This window comes from Hesperophylax consimilis, chromosome 7 (assembly GCF_061612785.1).
Source record: "Hesperophylax consimilis isolate HC1 chromosome 7, BYU_Hcon_1.0, whole genome shotgun sequence".
Lineage (NCBI taxonomy): Eukaryota > Metazoa > Arthropoda > Insecta > Trichoptera > Limnephilidae > Hesperophylax > Hesperophylax consimilis.
In genome coordinates, this window is record NC_142842.1 from 9,914,184 (window position 1) to 9,934,357 (window position 20,174).

General features: G+C 34.6%; 1 protein-coding gene across 1 annotated transcript; it reads left to right on the forward strand.

The window, feature by feature from the left end:
* Positions 1-303: 303 nt before the first annotated feature.
* On the forward strand, positions 304-19,307 carry mars (guanylate kinase-associated family member mars). Its single transcript, XM_089633704.1, has 8 exons — positions 304-1,520; positions 2,494-2,636; positions 5,584-5,748; positions 7,217-7,388; positions 11,816-12,036; positions 13,435-13,524; positions 13,648-14,218; positions 18,987-19,307. The coding sequence occupies exons 1-8, from the start codon at positions 479-481 to the stop codon at positions 19,037-19,039; spliced, it is 2,457 nt and encodes an 818-aa protein (XP_089489830.1). The 5' UTR covers positions 304-478; the 3' UTR covers positions 19,040-19,307.
* Positions 19,308-20,174: the final 867 nt, after the last annotated feature.

The following is a 20,174-nucleotide window of genomic DNA, read 5'->3' on the forward strand; positions in this document are numbered from 1 at the left end:
CGGTATAAAAACGCTTCATTAATGATTAAAAATGCGCCAATGGAAAGGTCCACACCAAAAACATCTTCAATTAGATTTTGTAATTAACGAATTATTTGAATAATTCAGTACCTGATTTTGTAATTTTCAACGAAAAATATGAAATAATTGTTTGAGCATAATAAATATTAAACTTCTGGTAGGTACTGTCTGAAAATTTATATTATCTATGATTTTCCTCTCCAATATGATTTTTCCCAATGATACCAACATTATTTGATTCAACGGTTTGAAATTTGTTTGAAGTTCAGATTTAGTTCGGAATTCTGAGATTTGAAATATGGTTTGTGTTCGTTAGCTGTGATTTGTTATAATTTAGTGCTCATACTAATGGTGTATTATATTAAAAATCAAAAATAATTAATAACTTATTGTGTCGCATACCTTTATGAATTTGATTTAGAATTAAAACGCAAATATTTTCGACAATATATAAGTGATGGCTTTCCAGGGTTACGAAGATTTTGTGAAAAGCGTTTATCAAGATCAACACAAAGCTAAACCAATTAATTTAACATCAGTGGAAGAAGGCAAAAATTTACGCATTAAAAAGCAAGCCAAAGAACGTTCGAGCAGAAGAATAGACACCTTCTATTCGAACAGGGTTATCGAGGACGATAATGACAGTGTTCCGCCGACGCCGAATTTGGAAGGAAAGGCACCGAAGCAAGAAAATGGGCCTTCAGACCTCAGGAAAAGACAAATGCTGCAATGGAAACAAGAGCGTATGAAACGAAAGAAGTTAGAACCTAAAAAACCGCCTCCGTTCAAAGTTGGCGTCGTGAAGCATGCTATTGCACCTTTCCAAGAGGAAATATTCCAAAATTGTAAACATACTGTGAAAGCACCCCAAGCCTCTAACCAGAGAGTCACAAGAGCTACAACCCGAGCCAATACTAGAGTTATACAACAGGCTACTACTCATTCTCACAAGACACAAGTTCAGCAAAAGTCATTTGCTCCAGCAAATGCAATGTTTCACCCACCCAAGGTAAACATTGTTGAAAGGCAAAAACCCAAACTTAAATACACACCTAGGAAAGCAAAGCGCGACAACAGTGCCAGAGTATTCGCTGCTAACCTATTCCAAAGTACCAGCTCGTTAAAAAACATGAAAAAATCACCAGCTAAGGCAAAAACAAATGTAGCTATCGAAAGTAAAAAAACAGTTAATGCCAATGTTCCAATGAAGAATAAGCAAGCTCTGTTCAGAGCTACCCGCAGTAAGGCTGTGGATCTAGATGAATCCTTTAATATCAAACAGGAATCACCCATTAAGAGTTCACCCGGAAGAAGGACCCCCATTAATGTTTCAAAGACGAGTGAAAGTGGAGCATCACAAACAAGCGAAAGTGGTGGAAATTTGTTCTCTAGTCCAGATCCGAATTCAAGCACAGATCTGGTGATTTCCAGCCCCTTTGTCACAGTTGGGAGAGGCAAATCATCTAGGCAACAAGAGTCTATGGTTAAAATTAAATTCGGTAGGTTAACCCTGTTCTCGCAATACACATTTTTACCACCTTTGTCTTTATGGGTTTTTGAACTTGGTTGGTTCTTTTTTTATATACTTTATCTTAATTTCGAAATCTTTAAGATTATGATTGAAAAATTTATCATTTATTAACACATAAGCGCACAACAAAGTTAGCCATGATTTCTTTTATGATGGAATGAAGTGAAAACTGCCAGTGAAGTGAAGTCAGGTATCTCACCAAAAACATTAAATATGAGACTTTCTAAGTAAGATTCTTTCATCAAAAGAGGATTTCGTTAAAAAAAATGGATTCAATGTTACTTTATTCATAACATTTCTCTCTATTACAAGCATTATTAGAAGGGATTGAGGTTACAATGTAGCTTGTAGGGTTATAACATCTCTTTTTACTAGGCTGGTCTTCGGTTACAATCATAAATAAACCACTCACTAGATCGATATCTTCGGGCTTTTTGTATTAAACGAATTGGCCCTAAAAAACGATAGATATGCCAATATATACACAGCAAAATTCTCATTCGGAGCCTACTTATACTATACACCAATGAAAAACTCTGAAAGTTTATTCCATAGACTTTCAGAGTTTTTTATTGGTGGATATTGTTAGGCAATCATATGACGTCACAATATTTCGGTTCCAATTTTCGATCAGAGTTATACTCCCTGGTTACAATGAAGCTTGCAGAGTTTTAACAACTCTTTATATTGCGTACATGCATCATTAGAAGAGGAAGAGGAACTTATAGAGCTGTAACGTCTCTTTCTATTGCACTGCCTTTATTTACATTCATACAGCCCATAGAATAACCGTCGCTATTATTTAGAGATGGTGAATCATTAATTTTTTTTTGTGAAGCTTGCACTGATCACAAGAGTCTCGGAAGTGTTCATTCTGAACAATTTATAGATATTTGCTAAACTGCTTGCGTTGTTTTCATATGATTCCCTTCTGTTGGCAGGCTACTCGCAGATGTCCCCGGAGAAGTCGGCCCAGTATTTCCGGATGCAGCTGGACAGGCAAGTGGCCCGGCTCTCGGAGCTATGCAAAACATGGAGAACTTACGAACAGGAGCATGGGAGTGAGCTGGTTGAGGACTCTACGGTAAGTCCACATATTAATTAAAAAAAAAGTAATTTAATGTGATTTCCGCACTAAACTCCCAACTGCTTCCAATCGTCCGGAGTCTTTGGGACTACGGCATCCCCAATTGGGGTACATCAATTTAAAAGCCACTAAACTAATCAATAAAGGTCCAACAATAACCAGTGAACTCACAAATGTTGAGCCTTATGTACTTTTACTTCCAATAACTTTTATATTATGTCCTTATTACCAATACTCATAATTAACCACTCAGAACATTAGAACGTCAAAAGACGTAAATATGATAATAGCGGTCAAGACATTAGAACGTCTTTTCACGTAAACGCGCGAGATTTTACAAAAATCGATTTATTTCCATCACTAGTATACGGATTGCCATGATTTAAAAAACAGAGTATCGATAATGAATAACGCTACGCGTCTGTATTCAAGAATATCTATGGAATGTAGAGGTGCATTATCTAAGTCGATTGGATCTGTCATCTTGTTCGTTCATAATTTATTGCGTTTCTAAATAATTTATTAAAAATATTTTAGTTTGGACGGTTAATATTTTGAGGTGACTAATAGTTTTTAATTATATTTCTTCAATATATAAAGTGTTATTTCTTTATGATACTCAGAAAAAAGTACATTTTTCACAGCTTTGAAATAATGGTCAGCGATTTTTACATATTTTTGACGTTTTCAGAAAATGTATATTTAAAAACGCAAATATTTACGTATAACAAAACAATACGATAGTGAATTTCATAATCTTTCCAAAACATTTTTTAGAATGAGGCTACGTTTCCCAAAACGTGAGTTATGAAGCTTTTAACAAAACTCGTGAATAACACAAAAATTTTCACGTTTTGACAGTTCGCAAAGGAACACAAAGTAAATTAAAGTCCTTTTCTGAGAGGTTAACTCTTTTTCTGGTTATCATTCAAATGTTATTGAATAAGTTAACATTAAAATTTAAAAAAATACAATTGTAAAGTTGGCTGTCGGAACAGATTCTAAGGAGCGCCCCTGTCTGTACAGTGTAATAACGGGAGGAATATATCGCCACCCCGTTGAGGGGGGTTAACGTAGGGTCTGTAGGAAAACATTTATTAGTGTGGGTCTTGAAGAGGTCCGGATTATATTTATATATACATATATATTTTTTTATTATTAATTATTAAACTTTTGAATATAATATTACAATTCAGGTTTTACATAGCTTCTGTTTTCTATTTATACTACTCTTCCATTAAAAGCATTTGCTTGTGGATAGACATACTTGATGGATACATTTGCGAAAAAATAATGGTACATATAATGCATTAATAAAAATAAAATAATGCAGTAATATAATGCATTATTTTGTGAAATAATTAACATATTTTAAATTAAAGATTTATGTTACATCAAAGTTACGGTTACAAAGTAAAAAAATAATTACTAAAAATTATTAAAATCCATACAAATTGTTGTATTTAGAAAGAAGAAAAAAATATTATGGAGGATAAATAGAGAATTGTAGGATAATTTGTGAGATTTTCAAGTGAAACTAGGGGAAGCAGTTTTTTTGTTAATGATTTCCCTAAAATATTTTTTTATTGAGTTTAATATTTGTTTGTTTATCATTAGACATCGGATTATATGCACTAACAAAGTGCCAAAATATGCATGCAAATATGCACTAAAAAAGGCCGAAATATGCACTAAAAACTCTTGATTTGCCCAAAATATGCACAATCAAAATCAAAAAACAATTTATATTTTTATATATTTTAATTAAAGACCGTACAAAAACAGCGAAATATTCTTAAAATTATGCATAGTTTTTGTAAAAATATACAACTAAGTATTTTTCCAAATTTTCGAGCTCAAATTTGTGACGTTTGTCACCCAGTATTAATTTGTACGCCGAAAACGACGTCTCTACGTCAACTGACGTCATTGGACAAAAATTAAAATTTGGCGCCATTTCTGGAGATATCTGTTTAGGCAGGGTATGACCTGTGTCGTTGATGTAGGCATTAATGTTCTTCATATCTTCAAGACTCGGGTTTTTAAGCAAAATAGAGTTTAACTTTTTACGAATCTTTTCTGATATTGAATTAGGAAGGGCGTTGGCGAATTCGATCATTGTTTCCAGTATTTCTATTGCTTTAATTAGAGGAAGGTTTTTTGTTACCAATTTTTTATGGTATCTGGTAACTTGTGGAAATGTGTTGAGATGAGGGCGATATTCTGTTTAATGGATGCGTCTTCAAATGCTAGCTTGCTTGAATGAATCGCAATGGTCTCAGAACTGTCAATCGGTATAGCTTTTGTAAGGTGATTTATGCATAACAATCCCTACCGCGTTTCAGTCAGTCAGCCACCGCGCTCGTGCCCCTAGCGTCCGAGTCACCTAGCTCCCTATACGTAGATGATACCTCCCGCTATCAAACGAAATATGCACGATTTGGGAAAAAAGGCTGAAATATGCATTAACGTCGTAATTAGAGAGTTATATGCATTTGCATATGCAAATATGCAAATGCATATAATCCGATGTCTATTTATCATTAATGCTTCTGATTTCTTCTGGGAATTTATTAAAGAAATGATTTCCTTGGTGGTTATAATGGTGCAGGGCAAAAGAAGTGTAGTTTAGGGCATGCAAATATATATTTAAGTCTGGTTCGATATTATATGAAGGAGGAAAACAGAAGACAGGAGCTCTTTCCACATGCAAGCCGACTTACACAAAAACAAGTTGAAGAAACGACCCATTCTCAAGAAAGCCAACATCGACTGTGATATATAGAATATCCGTAGTGAGACGGGAACAGTAAAATATATACAGATAAGAAATTTATGAACTAATAAATAAATAAATGAAGTTATCAACAAATGCTAGCGACCTACTAATAAATCATGCCCCTTTTCTTTGGGGCCAGCTATAATGTGCAGTACATTATTTCAGGATCTCATCAGCCTGGCTATCGGGCAGACTCAGCTGCTGATCAGCAAAAAGTTTGAGCAGTTTCGCGGCCTCATCATGCAGTGCGAGAACAAGGATCGGCGAGAGGGGGAGGGAGTGGTCACCGTGCAAGACCTGAGTGGCTTCTGGGACATGGTCTACATGCAGGTAACAAACTTCACACATCATTCAGCCAGAACATGGAACAATCAGAGAACACTCTGTCACTCAATGGCAAAGTGCACCCCTACATCATAGACGGAGAGTTTCTCTCAAGCCACCTTAATACAAGTGCGTAAACTTTTTCATAGCTTTCCTGATAGGACAACGGTTGTACACCACACTTTTTCCAATACTCATATATTTTTTAAGAAAATTAACGCCCAAGTATGTGGGTCGTAAGGGCATAGAGATTAATGCACATATTTATACATTTTTGTATGTATTACTTTTTAAACTTTATTTATTTCTTTTTACATTATGTACTCTCATATATTACTCAGAGTATTACACCCCCCACCCCTCTGTTCCTCTGAAGCCGAAAAATCACAACATTCTGAATTCTCGATGTTTCACTAAAAAAAAATTTGTGATGTAGATTGTCATTGTCGAAAGATACGATTTTTTCCAATTTTCAGAATAAGGAATTCCAGTCAGTAAAATTTTTTTTTCTTTCACTTTCTAACTACATATACCAATTTTTTTATTAAAGTTTGATTTCTTAGTTATTAATTATAAATAATTTTCAAAGATTGCATCGAGATCTGATATCTAATTCAACGGTACACACCCTACACTAACAGAGGAGGAAATTTTAATAGATCTAACAAACGATCCTGTGCACAAAGCCTCGTTTTATGAGCATTGGATATCGCTTTTTAATATCTTCGTTTGGCTACATCAATAATTAAATTGCTGTTGCTGTTTGGATCGTCATATATTTGCGAATTTGGTTTTTTACTCGTAGAAATGAAATTCAAAAAATCAGAGCGGTTACAGATAGTAGATGGGGTGTCTGTTTATCCAATTTAGAGTAGTGTTTTGTCAGAAACTCACTAGTAAAATTATTACCACCTATGTGCATATATGTATGTTGATAAAATAATAATATATTTAAAAAATTTGTTACCCACCCTATGATTTCCTTTATTCCTATTAAAAGTACATTTAGGATACGTTGTTTCATAGAATTTGCAATAATTCATCAAATTTCAACATTCTTTTGCGAATTCTGTGAATGTTCTATTCAAGTTCTGTTATTATATCATTATAGGCCAGTTACTTGACAGAACTGAAATAATAACAGCACTTGAAAATTAACTTTGAAATTTGAAGAATTGTTCAAATTCTCTGAAACAACCCGTCTTTCCTTTTTTTGGAAGACACCGATGCAAATGAAGATATGTTTTTTAAGCTGTAATATTTTTCACTCTTCCCTATTGCAAGTTATTCATTCGCATAAATGATAAATAATATTGGACCTAGAACTGTTCCTTGTTCATGTACCTTTTGTCAAAATGTGTGGCGTTGTTGGGAAAAATAGCCTGCATCGAAAAATATTTTTCTTACTTTAGAAAGCCTGCGTACTATTTTACATGTACAAAACTTGACTGAAGTGTAAGTTATGATGTTTCAGGTGGAGAATGTAGATATTCGATTCAACAGACTGACTGAATTAAAAGCTAAGAATTGGAAGGAGGATGAGGTGGAACTGAAGGTGACCAAGGCCAAGGCTAAGAAGAAGCCTGTGGGAAAGGGCAAAGTTGCGTCTTCCAAATCATCCAGTGGACTGAAGGCGATGATCTTGGGTAACTTCGATTTATTATTATTTTTATGTTAAAATATCATGTTGTCGACTGTGGTTTGGCAAAAAACCCACAAGCCACAAAAAAAAATTTCTGCAGACGTTAAAAACAAAAACTTACAAATTCATAAAAGTTATTAAAAATCTTGAAGATTTTATTTATGAAAATGTTTATGTGTTTTTAAAAATTTTGGAAGTAAAATATTGCAATTATGAGGAAATCCAATAATTTCATACACGGTTTTCTGGAAATAACCTAAAAAGAATTGTACACATATATTTAGTTTTTAGTATTAACCCTTACCACTCCATTATATTTTAATATTTTTTTTCAGCCAACTCTAATTTAAAAAATGGCAAAATACTAATTTATTGATAGGCAGTTACAAAAAAAATCGTTAAAAATTCATTAATTTATTCTTCAAATAAAAAATATTTTACAGAAAACATTATGGACTACTTATATTTTTGCATAGTATGGTACTTTTTCCAACATTCTCCAGGATGGAGACCAGGTTTTCTGGAAGAGGTCTCACAAAACCACACTGTTTCGTGACTTTCGACATTTGTTGTACTGTCATCATTATCATTGTTATTTTCTGTGCTGTTAACACTATCAGCATCAGGATCTTCAAGGCTCGTACTCACTGTCACTTTCATAAGATTCATCTTCCGAAAACACTTAGGACGGGTTGTTTCGGAGAATTTGAACAATTCATCAAATTTCAACGTTCATTTTCAAGTTCTGTGAAAGATTTTTTCAAGTTCTGTTTTTATTTCAGTTCTGTCAAGCAACTAACCTACAATGATATTTAGAACCTAATATATATACATATACAGGGTGTCCGGAAACTCGTAGTACAAGCGGGAAACTGGTGAATCTACATCACATTTGGAGTCGATTTTGTAGTATATTTTTTTTTTATTTGAGCTTTCGTTATCGAGTAAATCGAGTTTGAAGTTGATTTTTTTTTTTTTTTTTTTTTTTTAATCAAATTCTTATAAATTATTACTGAAGATCAAAGTACCCAACTAATTAAAACTATTTGAAAGTAAAACAAATGAAGAAACTCGGATTTGAAGCATTATTTTGAAATCACCCTTCATTTAACCCGGTGTAGTCATAAAATATTTCTGCTCTGCAGGGTTAAAACATCTGTTATTCAACCCTAAACACCAGAAAAAACTTTAACCCTAAAATAGCCGAAAAATATTTTTTTTTGGTTTTTTTTTTTTTTTTTGAAAATGCTCAAATCAAAAAACTTTATGTTTTTTTGGGTTCCCCATGTGGTGTAGATTCTCCAGTTTCCCGCTTGTACTACGAGTTTCCGGACACCGTGTATACATCTAAATACTATATACATCTAAATACTAACCTTAGTATTTAGATGCCATATCACGCGAAGTTCCCGCCATTTTAGGTTATGTGAATTTGCAAAGGTTATTTTATAGCAGAATAAAAACGGAAAACAGTGAGTTTAAATGTTTTTTATCGAATAATCACAAGAAACAAAGTCACGTGTCAAGTTTTGCGCACGAAAATACACCGCACGCTCACGTCTTATCTTGTCGGCCGCCAGCCGACAACTGAGTTGTAGCGTACAAATAGTGATGTTGTTTGGCACCCGACAAATGAGTGGTAAGGGTTAAAAATGAATTAATCAGCAAAAATTACTTTACCATGTAATTTATGTATTTGAATTATTTAATATATTTGAAGACTATTCTATTTACCAAAACACGGTCAATGTGATTTGATTAGAGCGTGAGCACACAGAGAGCGGTCAGGAGTTCCGAGTTCCGCGTTTGGCGTTCATTAGAATGTACTGATACTATAACAACAACGCACACAGCGGGCAGTCAGACCGCGGCGGTCAAAACGGAACGCCGCATTCTAAGAGTTCTTTTGCCGCCGAGGCAGAGAACGCCAGAACGCCGCGATTTTTGAGGTTACAAACACAGAAAAGTTAATTGAATTGGTTAGGGAAAGGAGTTTGTTATACGATTTAAGTGATGTAAATTATAAAAAAATGCGAAAAAAGAGTCGAAGCTTGGTTTGAAATTGCTACTAGTAAATTTAAATTTTAAGTAAATTTTATTATTAGTAAATTCGCCTTGTTCTTCTCGCGTTGTGTTGATTGGGTGCACCCAATACTTTCTTTTCTTTTTAGAAACTGTTAAGCTCCACAAGAGCAATATATTTTCACGGATGATGAACTTTCTAGTGACATGTTGCATATGCAAAGACCCAAACGAAACTAGAACGCGAGAATTTGAACGCCGCTTGTGTGCGTTGGAACTCTTGAGCGGTCAACGGTCACTAGAACGCAGAACTCTGACCGCTCTCTGTGTGCTCACGCCCTTAAGGATTGAGTCAGCGCAGGCTTTTTTTTAAATGCGTTACTTGTTTTAGTTAGTACCTTACAAAAGTACCAACTATCTGGAGACAGTGCGACTATGGTACCCCTAATTTGGATATGTTGTATTGGCCGAAGATAGCGTTGAGTGGAAGGAATGAGGAAGAGTATCTTCCACTCTAGAAATATACTAAATTGTGAATATTATTTTTAAATTAATTAATTGTATCAACACAAGTGCGCACGCCAGAATTCGAACCCAGATTCCTAGTCGAGAGTCTTACCCTTCAACCTTGCAGGCCGTCCATAAAAGTATCATTTACGAAAGCTCGACTAGTAACTGTCCTTTCGGATCTAGTCACTAATAAAGCAACATTTCGATTCTTCTATGGTGTGGTGTTGGCATATACAGTAGAACCCCGTTAATTCGAACCCCGATAATTCGAAAAAACGCGTAATTCGAAATTTTCGCCAAAAAAATTTCCGCAGAAAAATTTTTTCATACAAAATTTTTTTTAATTCGAAATTCGTTAATTCGTAATTCGAAATTTATTTTTGTCCGCGCACGAAAATTTGTTCATGTAATTCGAAAAAAAATTATTTTTGCGAAAATAAATCATAATATTTCGTAAATCTGAATCTAAAAGTCAGCCGTGGCGGTAAAACGCCGAAAAATGTATTTTTACGTGGTTATACATCGTCCTAATTAGTATTATTATTTTGTAAATCTGAATCGATTTACACTGGAATGTCATACTTTTTCAAATTTATTTCGAATATCCGAGTTTGAAGTGCCGAGAAAATACGTTTTACGCGGAAATATGTCGTAGTTTTACGAGTTTACATCAAATATCTGAATTTAAAGGGTCGGCTGCGACGAAACTCAGCCGCGAAATTTCGATTTACGCGTAAATGTATCATATATTTACGAGTTTATTTCGAATATTTGAATTTTAATGGCCTGCTGCGACGGAAATCGGCCGCGAAATCTCGATTTACGCGTAAATATATCGTATTTTTACGAATTTATTTCGAATATCTGGATTTTAAAGGGCCCGCCGCGAAGGAAATCGGACGCGAAATTTCAATTTACGCGGAAATATATCGTATTTTTACTAACATTACTTCGAATATCCGAGTTAAAAAATACGGCGCCGCGGAAATCGGCCGAAAAATTTCGATTCACGCCGAAATATGACATATATTTACGAATTTGCTTCAAATATCTGAACTTAAAAGGCCGGCCGCGACGAAAAACTGCCGATAAAATTCGATTTACGCGAAAATGTATCATATTTTTACAAATTTACATCTAATATCTGAATTTAAAGGGTCGGCCCCGACGGAAATCGGCCGCGCATTCTCGATTTACACGGAAATATATCGTATTTTTGCGAATTTATTTCGAATATCTGAATTTAAAGAGCCGGCCGCGACGGAATAGGGCCGCGAATTCTCGTTTTACGCGGAAATATATCGTATTTTTGCGAATTTATTTCAAATATCTGAATTTAAAGAGCCGGCCGCGACGGAATACGGCCGCGAATTCTCGTTTTACGCGGAAATATATCGTATTTTTACGAATTTAAATTCAGATATTTGAAATAAAAGGCCGGCTGCGACGGAAAATTACCGCGAAATCTCGATTTACGCGGAAATACATCGTATTTTTACGAATATCTCAATTTAAAGGGTAGGCCGCGACCGAAATCGGCAGCGAAATCTCGATTTACGCGTAAATATATAGCATTTTTACGAATATCTGAATTTAAAGGGCCCGCCGCTACGGTAATCGGCCGCGAAAATAAAGAAATAATTGGTATTAATACGAATTTACAACTGAAATACCATCCGGATTTGAAGAGGCCGCCGAGAAAATCGATTTTCGGCATATTTTTTTTCATAAAATTTCGAATTACGTGGGAATTCGTTAATTCGAAATTTGATTTTTGATGTCCCGTGGATTTCGAATTAACGAGGTTCTACTGTATTGTGATATTGTTTATGTGAAATAATGTCTTATAAGTCATTAGCCATAGTAATCTATAAAGTGCATGTTACCAAAATGTTGCAGCTGCCCGTATGAAGTCCAAGGTAGCGACTCCCGTGACTGAAGCTCCGGTGATGACCCACCTCACCCCTAAGGACACCATCACCTTCAACGGGGGCTTCTTCTCTGTCACGTCCCCCGTCAAGAACCGCCACGAAGAGGAGGCGGTCAGGACACCAGGCAGGCGGGTGTCCATGTTGAAGACTGTCATCGCTTCTGAGGCGAAAAAGAGGCTGTCTACCAAGGTATTTTATCTTGAATCTGCTGAAAAGCGCCATTTATCACTGATTTTGGCAACGATCTTTGGTCACTGGGCAACTCAGAAAAGTGGTGATTCAACACACCCTTGAAAAGTGATGAAAAAACTAATATAAATAGTTTCGTTAGATTAGGTTTATAAGACGATTTTTTGTTTTCTTTCATCTCTTTTTAACTGTGGAGAGCCAGATCAGAAAATCTTGGACATACACTCGATTGCCAGATGAATATACGAGGAGTTGTGCAAAAATTATCTTGACGAGTTTTGCTCAAAATTCGGACTAAACACTACTACACATATATTTTTCTATGTTTTTTTTTGTTTATTAGATAATATTTCTTATTATTAAAATATATTTCATGTTTATATCGTAACATGTTTGTACAGAACAGCTAACATTATCTAAAAAAACTCTTGTTTTTTGGAGACAACTACTGTCAAAAACTATATATTTATAGCAATATATAAACTGGTTTTATCATGTGAATACATGCCCTGCATGAAAAACAACAACAAAATTAGTTTTCAAAGAAATAATGACCTTTAACTTTTTTGAAAACTCAACTATTGTCATTTTTGCCACACCATTTTATGTAAACAAATTTTGGACAATCGTAGACAAATTATTTTATAAGCTCTCACAGAGGCCAAACTCATGAAATAAACAGTGACGTTAGTGCAAACGATTCTGATTTTTTCCTTTATACATTTTTCGAAATGTAAGGGTTAAAATTCCATCACAAAAAGCACCAGCGTGGACGGTACTAGAGTTAACACACGTGTGCAAGCGCCAAATACGGTCATGAAAAGTGGAGCGCACATGAGCAACAGTCCACTGAAGTGTCGAAAAACAAAATACTGTCCTGTAAACCTAACCTAAAGTAACCTAGTTTTTTTTCCATCACTTTCGTGACTTTATATCACTTTTGAAGTGTGTGTTGAATTGCCACTGTCCTGAGTTGTCCGTTTACCATATCCTATGCAATTTTTCTGGTTGTACCACTGTGACGTAACACAATACATATTGTCACCTCTTGCATGTTTTTTTAAATACCGATTATCTTCTTTAGTATGTATTACATAATAATAATGATATTTGACTGATTTATACAGTGCCTTTTGAAAAATCAATATTTTAAACCACCAATGTACATATGTTGTGTAGGTACTTACTTCCACTATTTTTCACCACATCTACTTGTTTATTTTTATTTTTTTTACCATTTCTCGTTTACTGTAACATTTATACTATGTATGTTCCACATCACTAACCCATTTTCTCATCTATTTTTCTTTTTGGATGATTTTTAATATTGTTTTAATTACTATTTATCTACCAAGCTGTTATGTAAATTTTGTTAAATGTTCTTTATTTTTATTTCAGACACCTCCCAGTGCTGCTGCCATATTGAGAGCATCTTGTTTATCCAGAAATATTGGCACAAAGAAAATCTACAGTGTGGAGGAAGCTGAGGTATATATCATTTTGTTTTATTTTTACTATGCAGTGGTAATTTACTGAAAACATAATATGTAGTTTGGCTTGAATGTTTTTGAAAATAGTGCATCTAGTATTTTGATTAACGGTTGTTTTCAGTCAAAACCTGATTATTTGGTCTCGCCGGTTGACCTAAACAAAACACCTGGTAAAAGTATCCTCAAAACCCCCGGAACCAACAAGAAATCCACCACACAAAACTCAAAGAAAACAATCAAGGTATTATTCATGGGACAGTCGAGTGATGAAGAAGTGGAAAATACATCCAAGTCCAGACGCTCCAGCAGATTTTCGACCACAAAAGATAACAAAGATAATGAGGTTTACACAGAAATTAAAGGACAAGCAAATGGGATAGATAAAGAGATCAAAGTAAAAGCTAATGAGACAAATGAAGAAATGGAAGAAGTTAGTGTACCAACTCCAGCTAAAAGGTCACGGAGGTCCAGACTGAATGATGAAAACCAATCGCCAGTAATCAATATGGAAGTCTCATCGACAACTAGAAGGAAGACTCCTAAGAGAAGGAGTGGGAAGAATAATGCGGTGGGGGAGGAAGCGGGGGATGTTGCGGTTGGGAATCTGATTGACCTCGGGGAGCCGACCCCTCTGCCCAAACCCGCCAGGTCGCGCAGAACCAGACTGACCCAAGAGTTCAGTCAATTATCAGGTGAGAATTATGTTCATTTTCAGGGGTCACCATTCAAATCCAAATGAGCTGTAGATAATAGAATCAAAAGGAGATATGGCATGGAAGCGTGTCAACTTTCGCCGAGCTACCACCAAACTGCAATGCAGCGCAGCCAATGAAAGTGTGCATTTAGTGATTTAGTGTAGAGAGTATGACGAACCCATTGCACGGGAAGTGGACACACGTCTTGCAAAAGCCATCCCAAGTTGTGAGCTACCGCGCGCAGGGCTGAATGGCAATGGGGAACTTTGTCGTGAACGGTGCCTTTGAAATATAGGGTCGCATTTCGAACTATTTAGACCTTATCCCAGCACTCAGGCCTCTACCGGGGTGGACTTTTTACTTCCCTAGATATTCATGGGACCAAAAATGGACTATTCGATTGAAACTTACATCAATGAGTTTTGATCGATGATGGCCTTTGGCGAACCTAAGGGAAGTGAAGAGAATAGCTGAAAACACTTCGGTGGACTCTTTTCCGTGTGGCTTTTAGGGAACCCAAACAAAGAGGGGCTTCCGATGGGAAAACCTTATCGCTACAGGATCCTCCGGGGGATCCATACTCTTTAAAACAGAGACCCTCATGGGAACTGTAAATAAATTCAAAGGAATGAGGTGAAATGGGAAATAGCATAATTGGCCCAAGGACTGAGAGACTGAGGAACTACCCGTAAACCTTCTCCGCTTTAATAAATAATAATAATTACAATAAAAATAATAATATGGTGTGCAGATTGAAAAAAACACGGGGTGCCGCTGTGAATAGATGGTATTTGCAGTATTATGGGTGAACAATGTTGGCGAGACTTGAGGACACGGTTTTGTTCATGGCCCATCTCCCTTTTTACTATTATCTATATTTTTTTACCAATTAAATCCGAGTGAACGATAAGTTTGAAATCTAATGTCGAATTGATTAAACATCCGTCATATTGGAACAAGGGCAACTGCTGATTCTCGGCCAGTTTCAGCATATAATCAGCCGTCAAGTATAATTATCATGCTGTTACGCTTGAGAGCACAATTTGATCACGAGCTGAAAGGGCCGCGAATCGATGATCGTTCAAATTTCAAAATATCTATAGTGAGATTTCAAACATCCCGGCCTGAACTCTTCATTCTTCTTTTTCACAATAATAATATATGAGTTTATTTATTACACTGTTATACGTGGTGGAATTATATACATAGTATTAAAATAGAAAATAAAACATTTTTTAACTTATTTCCACTTGTTTATTTTACCAGTACCGGTTCGTCCTATTATGGACATGAAGATGACATGACATGCCAGCCTGAAGATGTCCATAATAGGACGAAACCGGTACTGGTAAAATAAACAAGTGGAAATAAGTTAAAAAATGTTTTATTTTCTATTTTAATAATAATATATCTTTATTTAAGAAATTTGCAACTCTAAGGACGGGTTGTATCGGAGAATCTGAACAATTCATCAACTTTCAACGTTCATTTTCAAGTTCTGTGAAAGATTTTTTCATGTTCTGTTTTTATTTCAGTTTTGTCAAGCAACTAGCCTACAATGATATAAAAACAGAACTTGAATAAATCTTTCACAGAACCCGAAAATGAACGTTGAAATTTGATGAATTGTTCAAATTCTCCGAAACAACCCGTCCTAAGAATACATGTTAAGAGTCATTGTGCACATTTTTTTTATAAATTAGGTAGTAAATAGAATTATCAACAGAATATAATAATATCAAAACAATATGTAGTATGTAATAAATAGAAAAAGTTGAGGTTTCTCATAACCTAGCCGCTAGCCTAGTGAGGCAGTCATTTTAAAAGTTAATTTAAATATACAGCTCGACATTTAAGTGTAGAAAACAAATGATGGCGCTGCAATCGTTTTCTAGGTTTTAAATGGCAACACCAAGATGGCTCATAGGACAATGAATGTATGTTAAAAAAAAAACACTTCAGCCAAAATGCATATTTCATAACGTATTTGTATTTTCAAAAATTTTGCACAAAAAACTGTAATTTAAATGGAAGTAAAATAAAACAAAACAAGTCTTAAGTGGGCGTTTATTTCGCTATAAAAACGTAGGTACAAAAGGTATTTAAAAATCTGAGTCTATTAATTCAACACCTGACATGTAATTATTATCTTCGTCCTCATGCGATTCTTCTTCTTCCGTATCTTCATCTTCATCTAAACGTATTATCAGTTCATCGATATCATCATACAGAGTACTGCCTCGTGCATAATATTCTGCCTCAATTTTCATCACGTGTTTGCAACAATTTTTCCAATCATCAGCACTTATGCTATTAAAAGCATTTTCTGTCAGCTCTTTTATATTGACCGTGTTTCCAATATTCTGAGATGCAACTTTTCGTTTGGCCTGTGCCCAAATTAGCTCAATCGGGTTAAGGTCGCAGTGGTAAGGGGGAAGCCTTACAACCGTGTGACCATGCTCTCCTAATACTTCATCAATATCATATACAGGCTCTGGCTTATGCATTTTAACCAGAGCCAACAATGATGGTTTCCTTAATGAATTGTCAAAAACAATGTTGTTATGTAATAACCATGCTTTTATGTCATTAACTCTCGTTGAGGTTGTTGGTGCCTTGTTTCTCACAACACTGTGATAAGGCGCATTATCCATGACAATAATGGAGGGCTCTGCTATATTGGGTATGAGCTTCTCAACAACCCACTTTTTAAAATTATGTGCATTCATTTCAGAATGGTAATCCTCTTTTTTGTTTGTTCCACTAAAATTTAATAGGGCATTAGGGACAAAACCCATTTCACTTCCAGCGTGAACAATGATCCAGCGCTTACCTTTTGAAATATCGTGTTGAACTCCTGTCACATCCATAGATTGCCAGCATTTCTTTAGCTTGTAGGATGAATGGATATAACTTTCATCCAAGTAAATAATATTTTTTTGCAGTTCTTCAGGTAAATTTCGGTTATCCATGATAATTTTTAAGTAATGCTCTCTTTTCGCCGCAATATTTGTTTTTTCAATAAGAGCACTTCTGTTTGTTTTGCACTTTTTATAAACAAAGCCGATGGAATGCAAAATTCTTCTTAAATATTCCCGGCTACCATCAAATCCAATGTCTTCTTTGAGTACAGTTAGTAATGTTCTTAAAGTTGGGACTTCTTTTCGCACTATGTAAAAAAAATGAATTTTTTGTCGAATGGCACAAATATCAAAATCATCCAACTCTTTTTTAGGGCGTCCTATTTTCCGTTTTCCCGGTGTTTCAAATTTTCCGTCTGCCTTTTCCCCTTCCTTGACGATTCGTCTTACCGTTGATTCAGATTTTCCTGTGTGTGAAAAACATCATTAAAATTAGTATTATAGAAAAAAATTATAGTTAAAAAAACACATACTAGATAATATTCATTTAGAAAGAAAGAAAGAAAGATAAAATTAAGAAAAAAGTTACTTTTCTATGAGTTTAAAGAAGTTGCAAATTTTTTTTTTTAATTGAGTTATTCCCTTTTTCCTGTGGCCTCATATGAACTGTCAAAAGGAAATGTCAAATTCGGATTGTTAAGCATAACCTCAAATCAGATTGTAACGGTTATAATCGCTCGAAAATTGGCATAAATCTTCTAATACTAATGAAATTTATTAAAAAAACTATACTACGTACCAGTCATTTCTGCAGTTCGTTTGTAAACATCTTCTAAATTAGATAGGAGCATCTTCGCGCGATATTCGGCTAGGCAGCGTTGAAAAACGCTGTATATAACTTCTCTTGCACCACTACGTATCGGTTTGTTCATTTTAATTAAATTCAAACAATATACAGGCAAACAATGAAAAAATAATTATTAAATGAGCGGATCATACACGGATTTAAGACAGTAAATCGGAGCAACATGACCATAACATGACAGACATACGAAACGTCATAGACAAAGCAACTAATTCGGTGTTGCCATAGTAATGAAAAATTTAGTTCCAATTTAATACATTTCTAGACATGCTGGATTCACTGTATATGAATATACCTACACTTATTATAATATAATCACTCAATATTTTCGTTAGATCAATAATTTCGAATTTGGGTGAGGGCACCACCGTAAAGACCCTATTATTACTTTTGATCCAAATTATAATGTTCTTTTTGAAATTTGTTTGAGTATCACATATTTTATGTTCTCTGGAAGAGTATTGTATAATATTGTTGTGATGTATCTAAAATTTCTTTGACCGAAAGTAGTATACATTACAGGAATTTGGAGATGTCACTTTGGCAGTTCATCTCTAATACTAATAATAACATGGCATTTATATAGCGCAGTTTAGTGTCATTTCACTTCAAGGGCGCTTCTAATAATAATAATAATAAATAATTGGATGACTTGTATAGCGCCGTTTTTGTGCAAAATCACCTCAAGGGCGCTGTACAAACTTATAATACATTTCTACAGTGATCTATGTTATTACTTAACTATTTATGGAGATAATATAAAGTACAATAATTACCTGGTAGGTCACTTGAGATTAACACTTAATTAACATTATCTAATTGTTTATTAGCGAAATTTAGATACAGGATTTAGGACTTAATTGGAATTTAGGACTTAATGCTAACTTAAGTATACGAAACTGAGTGAAGAATACACTCAGCGGCGGTTGTGTCGAATCAATTTTATGTCTCGATTGGTGGAATCGTCCTAACAAACCAACATTGAAATCATTATTTTGGTGTCACAATGAATTAAAATGATATATTTAATTATTTTCAGCACACAACACTCGTTATGCCCTAAAAAGAATGTCAACCAATACACCCAACTGAAGACTACAATTTTTTATGTTTTAAGTTTTTGTTAATAAATACAATTCCAGTGTCAGTTTTGTGTTTTGTCTCTTTTTTTTATAGCATATACTCTCAGTGGTTATGTTTATTTTACCACGGTTGACATTACAAATTATTATACTAATGGCTATTAGAAAATACTATATCAATTTATTATGTAGTTAATTATGTTTGTAGTACGTAAAACTTTTTATGATTATTATTTGTGTGAATTTTATCGGAGTGATTTGATCAGGTATTATGTTATTTAGGGTTATTTATTTTATGTACTGAAATAAAACATGATATTAACGAAATGCACAGATGAAGTTTTATTCAAAAGTGTCTAAGTTCCGCCTTGACGGAAATGTTGTGTAACGAGGAGACATCGCCAAATAGTCGGACACTCTCCCACCTTCCTCTACTCCATCTCCTCCCTTCCTCACTCCATTGGGTCACTCAATTAGCGATCAGCGATCGTAATTATTCCGGCAGTCCCAATTTTTTAATATCTGTTATAAACTAGTCCCCTGATGTAAAATCCAAGTTTTCGACCTTGACTTAAATCACAAATTTTCTAGAATATAAAATTACCTACTACTTTTGTACAAACAATTTTCTTTTATCTCTAATTAGTGTCCTATATAAAGTCATAAAAATGTTGGTTTTTTGTAAGTATCTAGTTTCCAGCTCAATTTTGTGAAAAAATTACTATCATTGTTGTAGAGAATAAAATTTCATAAAAGACTTATATATGTATATGTTTTTTTTTTTAATCTCAGGTATCCAGGTTCTAACCCACCAAAATCAGGTCAAAAATTGAAACCGAGGTGTAGTGTTTTAAGAGTGGGTTATGAGGCAGAATGATGATTTGCTGGAAAACGGCTCTCTAAAACGGCTTAATACACTACATATCGTATGTCATTCTCAGACTTCATATTTTTTGATACCAATTAATGGACTATTATTTTTCAGTCTGCCTATTTTTTTTTGTAGTTGTAGGCATTCGACTATTTCAATTCAATTCAATTTGTTTATTCCTTTAAAAACATTACAAAATTACATTTTATTTCGTTTTTAAGTATATTTGTAAAATGGTATTACATAATAGTTAGCGGTGTATAAACTATACCAG

What these genes read in the sequence shown, in the direction of transcription:
- mars (XM_089633704.1), top strand. Translation starts at nt 479, where the DNA reads ATGGCTTTCCAGGGTTACGAAGATTTTGTGAAAAGCGTTTATCAAGAT. An exon ending in ACTGAAGGCGATGATCTTGG is followed by an intron (nt 7,389 to 11,815) that starts GTAACTTCGATT and finishes AAAATGTTGCAG; the next exon opens with CTGCCCGTATGAAGTCCAAG. An exon ending in ACAGTGTGGAGGAAGCTGAG is followed by an intron (nt 13,525 to 13,647) that starts GTATATATCATT and finishes GGTTGTTTTCAG; the next exon opens with TCAAAACCTGATTATTTGGT.